Raw genomic sequence first — 10,716 nt, forward strand, 5'->3', positions numbered from 1 at the left:
GGTCCAAACGTGGTGAACATACTGAGACCAGATCTGTTCCTGCCTCATACTGATTGAACTTGTTATATCATCCTGAAGAATGCAGTTCATCCTGACTTTATCAAAATTTACTGACATTTTTAATGAGAATGTTTTGAGATATTAGAAAAAAAATAGAAAACAGAAATATTGTTCAGTTTAACATTTTTATTCAACATAACAGGATAAAAATATGCATTTTCTTCTAAATAGATATCTAACATTATCTGCTGCCTCAACGTGTGAAGACTTATTTACATCAGAATACAAATGTTGAAGAAAACAGATTTGGAAGCATTTTGTTGAGAAGTAGTTTTTTGTTGGCCAATCAGTAGCAAGAATTTAAAACATTATACAGGAAACAAATATTTTCTAATATCTATTCAGACATTAGATCTGCATTTGTTTTTATTTCCAAATATGCATAAAAAGTACGTAAACAGCTGTTAAAAGTTGCACACTAAGTTTACATCTAAGTTTTTGTTTATACAAAAATATTAAAGGTGATATTACTTGAAATCTACACATTTTGACATTATTAAGCCAGTTGGCATTATCTTAAATGTAATTAATCTTTTCAAACTATCATGTTACCTTCTGAAGTTTGACTCAAACAGACAAACCTTCTTTTCACAGATCCAATTGTTCCTGTTGTTACAGTTCACTGATTTCCATCCTTCATTTTTTACAGAAATTGCACAGTGACCAACAGTCGGGTTTTCTATCCAGAATATATGAAATGGAAACGCTGTTGCAGTGATGTTAAACTTTACAGGGAAGTTTGTGTTTTTTTGGGTCTGTTTCTAAGTTGAGCCTTTATTTCAAAACTTGTGGTCAGTTGTTGTGAGGGGAAGTTTTCTAATTTGTCCTTTTCCATCTAAAAATATACAGTTTCTTTGTTTCCTCTAATCAGAACTCGATCAGTAATATGATTGTGTTACATGTTGTTTTTCTGACCAATGATGATTGAATAAATGTCTGAATTCAGGTAAGCTGACCAGCCTGGATGGACTGCCATTTAAAATTCAGACACAGAACACATCCACACGCTGATCTCCAACGGCACCGATCAAACACAAATGTTTAAATATCTGCAGCAAATTAGTCCGTATTTATAGAATCATTCCCAATGTGCTCGGCAGCCTGGAAAAATCATGGTAATAAATGTAAAGATGAAAAGGATTTTTTTTTTTACTCTTCAAATGTATTTAATGCCAAAGTTACACTGTGTTGTTGTGCTTTAAAAAGGCATCATGCATTACAGAAACATGATTCTGCTACACAAAAGAGTGTCCGTGAAAAGCTCGCGAAATGTTTACTCTCCTTGCAGATAGAGGAACGACTGGACTTTTTAAAGTAAGTCTGAGTCATGTACAAAGTTTAAAATAACATTTTTAATCTTGATAGAGAAGGATGTGGTTTTTAGTTCTGTTTTGAAGGTGCGACAGTTGGTGTTAGGTGAGAAACTAATGCTCAGTTGTGATAAGAAGTCTTCACTATAAATAGTTTGAACTCACACAGTGTGTCTGCAGCATCTTCTCAGGCTGCTGCAGTTCATCAGTGCTGGAAGAAGTATTCAGGTCCTTTACTTAAGTAAAAGTACCAACACAACGTGTATCTACTTCACGACAGGTAAAAATCCTACATTCAAAACCTTGCATTAGTAAAAACATGAGTATTAACAGTTAAATTTACTTAACATATCAAACAGTAACAGTTTAGAAAAGACTCCCTGTTAGTGTGTCATCATGTGTTTGTAGTACCGCTGTCCTGTGAGAACCGCTCATCTCTAAAAACAACAATCTGACAAAAACATCCCTGTTTTCAGCTTTGTGACGATGTGGTTTTTTTAAAAATAGTTTATTTAGAAGTAGGAACATTTAATCCTTCACTTTTTCTGAAAAGTTCCAATTCGATTCACCAAAATTTGGAGAGACATGGTTTTCACTGGACAAGAAGGGTATGAAAAATTGTAATCTTAAAAGTAACTAAAGCTGTCAAACCTCTGAGATGTGGTCGAATAGAACAATGAAGCTTCACAACAGGAAATACTAAAGTAAAAGTACAAGTATCTCAAATTTGTACTTAAGTATTTGAGTAAATGTACTTGGTTACATTCCACCACCATCTTTTATCAAATGTAAGTGACTTTGATCATCAGAGTTTATCCCAGCATGCACTGCATAACAGGCAGGAAAAGAACAGCATCAACACGCAGACAAACTGACTCACCTGCAGACACATGTGAATGTAACCCTTGCTGTTGCAGCACGTAATCTTTTACTAAAGGGTAATCTATGATGCTAACCCTGGCACTACTATCTATGTAACATCAGTATCTGAGGTTCTTTAACAGTTCAGGCCAAGCTTTTTTCAGGTTACCTTGGTTACAGTTCACTTCATTTCAATTACTCGGTTGGGTAAGGAGATTGGTGGTAGCAACTCTATACAAGAGCAATGAGACCTCCAGCCCACAAAGCACACACACAACCAATGATTCAATGATGAGGGAATATATTTACAGAATTATTTAAACCATTTCACTTGAACAATACCTTTAAATCTCACATTAACTCAACTTCATCTCTTAACAATAAAATGAATTCCACTTAAATCAAATAACTGTAACAAAAATTGGATAAACAACCATTGAATTGCATATTATGACAAATAATCACTCAAATCAGGTATAAACCTCTGAACTCTGTTAAACCCAAAATAATTCAGTTGTTGGATCTTAATAGTCTGTTTTAGTCCTTTACAGTTGTCAGTCAAAGTAGGTCTCATTTATATCTTTGGAAGTTCCTTAACGTTCAACAGTTCACCATTAGTCTCTTCCAACGGATTTCCGGTTGTTTGTTTGAATCCAAAACAACTCTGAGATCTCAGAAAACAAAGTGCCAATAAAATTGGATCCTTTATATTTCTCGGTGAAGATCCAGACAGGATAGCAGATGAAGCAGCTCGTAGTCACTTGATGAATCCCTAAAAAAAAAAAAACAGCCTGTACACAAGTGTGCAGAACATCATCATATAGTCCGAGTTTCCTCTTTTTCCATCTCATTAGATTTACACAAAACTTTCACAACTTTAAACACTTGTGACTAAATTATCTCATTTGGCCTCAATTTCAAACAATACACTTGGCAATCAACATACTTTTACAACATATACAGTAACTTTAACAAAAATTCAACACACACACACACACACACACACACACACACACACACACACACAGTTATGTGCTTCATTCACATCATCCAAAATGTTGTTATCTTGGCTGGTTTTGCTTCGCTATGTTCCTCAAAGTAAATTACTCCCAATTCTCTGACACAAACTTAGTTAACAAGATAACCTCAGGTAGCAACTCACCTGGATAATCCACTTCATTGAAGAAACGCCCGACGGAGTTCGTCCCGGTGAGAACTTCTCCCTCGACAGCTCCGCTGCAGCTCAGCATGTAACTCACTTACAATACTGTTAAATTCACTCGATATCTCTTGGGAATCTCAAAATATCTGACTTTGCTCCAAATCTTGTCTGCCTCCTGCACCTGTCTTAGCTGCGGGGTCTCCGGTAGGTGAGTGCGTGGTTCAGAGAGTGGGAGGGGGGGCTAAGGGCTCTGCTACGTTCAGACCACCAGCTGGTTTGGTGAGACGTTTAGGGAACGTCTGTAAATTGGGCGACTGAAAGTTACCCGGGTTACGTGAACATGGGAGAACACGTGACCTCGACAGAGAAGAGCTTCCATCACCCTCAAATCCAGGACCCCCGGTGTACAGTGACCACTGATCCTTTTTGATGACCAGGAAGAAAAATGAACTCAAAACAGGTTTTGACTTGATCAGCATTTTAGGTAACAGCACTGAAAAAGATATTCAAACATGAAATCCCTCTTTGTAAAACACACAATATGTACTTGGCTGATAAATTGAACTTCCTGTTGTAATCTGGAGATTTGTTGGAGCTGATGTCGACGGTGTGATTGATTAATGAGGTCCAAACGTGGTGAACATACTGAGACCAGATCTGTTCCTGCCTCATACTGATTGAACTTGTTATATCATCCTGAAGAATACAGTTCATCCTGACTTTATCAAAACTTACAGACATTTTAAATGAGAAGTTTTTGAGAGACTAGAAAAAAAACATGAAAACAGAAATATTGTTGTTCAGTTTAACATTTTTATTCAACATAACAGGATAAAAACATGCATTTGCTTCTTAATAGATATCTAACATTATCTGCTGCCTCAACGTGTGAAGACTTATTTACATCAGAATACAAATGTTGAAGAAAACAGCTTTGGAAGCATTTTGTTGAGAAGTAATGCAGCGCCCTCTGTTGGCCAATCAGCTGCAACAGTGTTAAAAATTACACAGGAAACACATACTTTCTAATATCTAAATTAACACATTATATCTGTGTTTGTTTTTATTTTTTCCAAATATGTACACAAAGTACCTTAAAACAAACAGCTGTTAATAGTAGCACACTTTAACTTTATTTCTATGTTTTGGTTTTTACAAAAATATTAAAGGTGATATTACTAGAAATCTTCATATTTTGACATTATTAAGCCAGTTGGCATTATCTTACATAAGATTAATCTTTGCAGACTATCAAGTTACCTTCTGAAGTTTGACTCAAACAGACAAAGACTTCTGTTCACAGATCCAATTGTTCCTGTTGTTACAGTTCACTGATTTCCATCCTTGAGTTTGACGAGAAATTGCACAGTGACCATCAGTCGGGTTTTCTATCCAGGAGCTGAGGAATCAAAAACATCAGTTGGATCCACAGTCAATATTTTATCATTCAAAGTGTTTAGAAATGTGTCTCTTACCTGTCAGCCAGATCACTTCCATTGACCCACTTCCATTTTCCATCTTCAACTTTCAGTCCAATCCAGTACCCTTCGTTTCCTGAACTTTTCCAGCTCTTATCACTGACATTTTTCTGAGGACAACAGAGGAAAAGGGATCCGAGATATTTACTTACTTTAATAAACTCACTGTGACCAACAGACTCATCATGTGTTCAGATCTTCAGAAAATAGATTTTCATTTTCAATATGCTGTCATTACCTTTTCTTCTGCATTATCTACAACCACCAAATCAGAACTCCTTATTTTGCAGAGTTCGCGAGCTTCTTCCCAGTTTTTCCAATCGGTAGAAGACTTGTAGTCCAAAAACACATAGCAACTGGACTGGAACAGAATCCAGCCCGGCTGACAAGAGTTACAATGTCGTGCTGAAATAACAGAGATCAACTAATAATCAACTTTACTGTCTTGTTATATCAAGATTCAATATATTTGTAACTAATGGGATCCCAACATACCACCATCTTTTCTGGGACAGTAGGCATCAATGCTCCACTGAGCTCGACTGATGTTGAGCTCATTCCCCTTTGCCTCCATGTCCTTTATTTGATTTGTAAGGTTTCTCTTCTCCATCTCCAGCTCCTGGATTTTCATCGTTTCTGCAGTGAGATTTGTGACCTTGCTCTCTAAGACAGCGTTGGCTCGTGTCAGGTTGGTGTTGTCCTCCCTTAAATTGTTGTTGAGGTTTGTCAGGTTGCGATTCATTTCCAGAAGAGTCGTTTTGCTGGTTTCTTGACTAACAACTGAAAAAATGAAAATTAGCTTCTAAAGGGAGAGTAAGAAGTTTTGATATCGTTCATTTTGCTTTTGTTATTTAATCAAAGATCAAAGCTGCTTCCTGTCTGTTGTACTTCAGGTCTGCCAGCCTTTTGGGAGCTATAAGCTAAGATGGCATTTTTTCTATTTCTTTGAACAACAAAAAACCCATAAAAAGACCAACACTCACAATGTGTTAAGCCATCTTTCAATATTTCCCAGCTTCCTCCATTGGTTCATACAAAATTCACTCAAAAAAGCTTAATGTAGTTTTAAGTAAAAATATATTAAACAAAACTTAATGGTAAATATGTTGTAGATTTTTTTTTTTTTTTTCAGCCAATGATTTCGTTTTCTAAACTTTTCACTGTTACCAAGAAACCCAACAGCAGGTGTAGATTTATTATTTGGCCTGATGTTTCCCAACATGGTGAATTACATGGCTATTATTAAGGCAAAATGTGCAATAATTGGTTACACAGTACTGAAAATATATATTGTATAAAAAAAAAACCTGTGTTATACTATCTTCATACATTTGACCATGAATTATTGTGTCTCGTAATTCACTTTGTTCTTGACAGATTTAGAAAACTAAGAGCAGAAACTTATGGTATGTAAAACAATCTGATATCACATGATGGTAACAGAAGAAATATTATTCTATAAGGGTCTGCCTTGTGTCTAAGTTCGTGCATGGACTGTCTGTTTTACATACTTACCGTAGACACAGATTGCTATGATGCCCAACAGCAAAATGACACAGAAAGTCGCCAAGCAACAAGCCAAGAGCCGATAGTGGCGACGTCGTCCGTCTGCATTCTTGTCTGGCAGGAATCGGATAGACAAACATATAAATACGTGGCTTTAGAAGTCGGAGTTCATGAAATAACGTGGGTAACCAAAGTTACAGTCTTTTTCAGTCCAACATTTCCTCTTTAACTTGCCATCGCCAAAGAAGGTATTTTAAACTTAGTAAGTTAGAAACAGGAAGTATAACAACTTTTAAATCAGACTGTGAAAACCTCAAATTAACTTAAATTCAACATGAGATTGCATTTTTACACAAAACAATGTTTTGCAATGAAAAACATGAGAAAGGAAACGCTTCATGGCCATTATGTATTATTAATGTTCATTTGGGACACTAAAAGGAAAGATTTACAATTTCTAAAATGTTTGATATCAATTCTTTCAGACATTGTGCTACAGATGAACCAGGTTGTAGGCAGAAGTGGACATAGCCTCCATTCCTATGAGGCCAACCCAGTAATATTGACTAATATAACGCTGTAATGTATTTAAGCATCTCATTGTTTGTTTATTTTTTGCTAAGTAATCTGTCCTTCAGATATGATAAGAATTGATAGATGTTGAAAATATAGTCATCAGTTGTCATTCAATTAAAGGTGATAATCTTAAAAATATATATTTATAGGAACATTTATAAAACTCTTAAATCATGTTTCAATCGCATTTTGGGTTTCCGGTCGATAAGGGTTCACTAAAGTTTACAGATTGTGACCCGTCCAAACACATATTTTGGGGCTTGCCTGACTGAATGTTTACCAAATCAACTACTACACAATCATACATTTTTGACTTTTCTTAAATGATTTCTGCTGATTTAAATAAACCAATTTATTACAAACAACAATTATTCCACAACGTGGCGGTCAGTCAGAAGTTTTACACGTATTGGTTTGTCTGTTTGTTTGTTTGTCTGATTTCACAAAGCCGATATCAGCACCAAATGTTCTCAGACTCACCTGTGTTTTGTTTTTGTGTTCTTTTACAACTTACCATTTGTGTCTGGACTTTGTTCGGTTGAGTTCTTTTTCACCTTCACTTCATCGTACACAGTTTCCTCTTTGTTTTTAGCTGAAAGGTTAAAAGTTTAAATAGTGTACAGTGGTTAAATATTAACAGTTCACTATAATCAACAATGAGATAAAAAAAAAAACAACAAGAACAATGACAAACTGCTTGGTTTAGTTAGCTAAATATGTACCCTGCTCCTACACCAGTACAATAAATTAATATTTAATATGAGGAGGGTCACATAAACAAAGACTCTGTTCTAAAGCCAAAGTCTGAGAATATCTTTTCTAGCCGCTCTGTACTTTTAAAAGTTGACTTACCTTCCGGTCGGGATCGGTTCTTATTTTTGAATACAACTGAAGCATAGTTAACGTCCTCCGCCATCACTACAACCTTTCTGTTGACTCTATCCGACTTGTAGTCAAAGAAGTACCACTGTAATTGAGCCACAGAGACTCACAAGAAGAGAAGTGGTTGTTTCCTCTGTTGAGGCGAATCTGTCTCTAACGGCTTTGAAATATATCAACTTCTGCTTTTCCAGAGAAAATCATTTGTATGCACGACAGTCCGGATGTAAACTTCAAGCCAACACTGTGTTCCTGTTCCATAATCAGCTTGATATAAAAGATATTATTACAATGAGTATATAACATGGTATAACAAGATTACTAAGATGTAACTAGGACTTTGGATGTTTGCTTGGTTTTGTATAAAACACCAATAACCAATTGAATTTTGTTGAGAAGTTGTTTTTTGTTGGCCAATCAGTAGCAAGAGTTTAAAACATTATACAGGAAACAAATATTTTCTAATATCTATTCATACGTTAGATCTGCGTTTGTTTTTTTCCAAATATGCACAAAAAGTACGTAAACAGCTGTTAAAAGTTGCACACTAAGTTTACACAAGTTTTTGTTTGTACAAAAATATTAAAGGTGATATTACTTGAAATCTTCACATTTTGACATTATTAAGCCAGTTGGCATTATCTTAAATGTAATTAATCTTTTCAAACTATCATGTTACCTTCTGAAGTTTGACTCAAACAGACAAAGCCTTCTTTTCACAGATCCAATTGTTCCTGTTGTTAAAGTTCACTGATTTCCATCCTTCATTTTTTACAGAAATTGCACAGTGACCATCAGTCGGGTTTTCTATCCAGAATATATGAAATGGAAACGCTGGTGCAGTGATGTTAAACTTTACAGGGAAGTTTGTGTTTTTTTGGGTCTGTTTCTAAGTTGAGCCTCTATTTCAAAACTTGTGGTGAGTTGTTGTGAAGGGAAGTTTTCTAATTTGTCCTTTTCAATCTAAAATAAACAGTTTTATTTGTTTCATCTAATCAGAACTCGATCAGTAATATGATTGTGTACATGTTGTTTTTCTGACCAATGATGATTGAATAAATATCTGAATTCAGGTAAGCTGACCAGCCTGGATGGACTGCCATTTAAAATTCAGACACAGAACACATCCACACGCTGATCTCCAACGGCACCGATCAAACACAAATGTTTAAATATCTGCAGCAAATTAGTCCGTATTTATAGAATCACTCCCAATGTGCTCGGCAGCCTGGAAAAATCATGGTAATAAATGTAAAGATGAAAAGGATTTTTTTTTTACTCTTCAAATGTAATTGCTGCCAAAGTTACACTGTGTTGTTGTGCTTTAAAAAGGCATCATGCATTACAGAAATATGATTCTGCTACACAAAAGAATGTATGTGAAAAGCTTGTGAAATGTTTACTATCCTTGCAGATAGAGGAACGTCTGGACTTTTTAAAGTAAGTCTGAATCATGTACAAAGTTTAAAATACCAGTTTTAATCTTGATAGAGAAGCAAGTGGGTTTTAGTTCTGTTTTGAAGGTGTGACAGTTGGTGTTTGCTGAGAAACTAATGCCCAGTTGTGATGAGAAGTCTTATTTATAAATAGTTTGAACTCACACAGTGTGTCTGCAGCATCTTCTCAGGCTGCTGCAGTTTATCAGTGCTGGAAGAAGCATTCAGGTCCTTTACTTAAAGATGCTGTAAAGTACAAATGAAAATGAGTTTTAAGTTCATCACACCACAGAAGTATGGGTTGTTAACTACCCATCCAAATTTGAATGAAAAAAAACACCGACAAGTATATTAAAGTAGGCTTTGAACTCGTGAGAAAATCATCAGTCTTCTCTGCTCTGAGACTGGGGGGCGTGTCCTGAAGGAGCTGAAGCTCCGCCCACTCACTGGGAGGTGTTCAGTGTCCTGTAGGACAGTCCTGTGGATGCAGTTCTTTTCCCCACTAAGCGGTCCGTCTGACATCCAACCTCTCGGAGACTTTATGCATGATGTCCCACTGGTACTCTGTCTCTCTGCTGGATGGAGCAGCCTGCTTTGGGAAAACACAATAGAATCAGAATTTATTTGTCCAATGAGTGAAACATACAGATGCATATAAATGAAGCTTGTCCCCCTGAGCTGTAACACAGGAGTCAAACTGGTCACCAGAGACAGAAGACAGTGAGTCTCCAACTACTTCTAACGCACCTGCATTACAATAGTGGAGATAATAAGAATGGAGGAGTTGATTTAGTTCTGTAACGACTGTAACATGAACAACGCTGCATTACATCACATGTTAATTCATGACATCACATGTTAATTCATTACATCACGTTAATTCAAACTTTGAACCTGCTCAAGTTGAGAAGCAAGTCTTTCTCTTTCAGTGATGTCCCTCCACCTCCTCGTCCTCCTCCTCCTCCCTGCAGCCTCCTCCACATGTAGTTGGGCTCGTTTATCCCGACCGGTACCGGTACATGTAACCGAGAGGGTCGCTGATTGTAACGTTACACCGGAGTACAAAATCAACAACCCTCATTAATGGGGAGGACTAGATCTCCTCTGGTCCATGTTTACCATCACCCCGACATGTAAAATACAGAGTTACATATATTATAGTTCCTTATCGGAGCTATATTGACACGCGTAAAAAAAATCAGCTGTTTTCGGAGCATTTTCCTCTGAACTCTGCTACGAACTCAATAGAAGCTAATTAGCACATTAGCTCCCATTTCATGAAAATAAAGTTATTCTACACCGAGTAAAATCACGTTAGCGGTTTGCACCGAGGACTAAATGTAGCAGAGTCACTGTGGAAAAGTTATCTGGTATAATTATAACAAGCACACAGAACTTCCGCTGAGTGGTGGACTGCTGGCGGCGGCGGACGGTGCCGGTGCGACCGG

The 10,716-nt window shown here is 36.5% G+C and overlaps 1 protein-coding gene and 1 long non-coding RNA gene across 2 annotated transcripts; both read right to left on the reverse strand.

The window, feature by feature from the left end:
- Positions 1–2,515: 2,515 nt before the first annotated feature.
- LOC138191764 (uncharacterized) lies at positions 2,516–3,668 on the reverse strand. Its single transcript, XR_011177748.1, has 2 exons — positions 3,394–3,668; positions 2,516–3,003 (listed from the first exon to the last, which is right to left on the reverse strand). It is a non-coding gene; the product is annotated as an uncharacterized lncRNA (long non-coding RNA).
- An 835-nt stretch (positions 3,669–4,503) lies between these two features.
- LOC138215924 (C-type lectin domain family 4 member G-like) lies at positions 4,504–7,869 on the reverse strand. Its single transcript, XM_069178442.1, has 7 exons — positions 7,806–7,869; positions 7,468–7,545; positions 6,387–6,491; positions 5,367–5,651; positions 5,110–5,276; positions 4,869–4,981; positions 4,504–4,792 (listed from the first exon to the last, which is right to left on the reverse strand). Exons 1-7 carry the CDS (start codon positions 7,867–7,869, stop codon positions 4,669–4,671), a joined length of 936 nt encoding a protein of 311 aa, XP_069034543.1. The 3' UTR covers positions 4,504–4,668.
- Positions 7,870–10,716: the final 2,847 nt, after the last annotated feature.

The sequence above is a fragment of the Embiotoca jacksoni genome, unplaced genomic scaffold (genome assembly GCF_022577435.1).
Source record: "Embiotoca jacksoni isolate LCO1_2020_lvr unplaced genomic scaffold, fEmbJac1.0.p SCAF_11, whole genome shotgun sequence".
NCBI classification, from domain to species: domain Eukaryota; kingdom Metazoa; phylum Chordata; class Actinopteri; family Embiotocidae; genus Embiotoca; species Embiotoca jacksoni.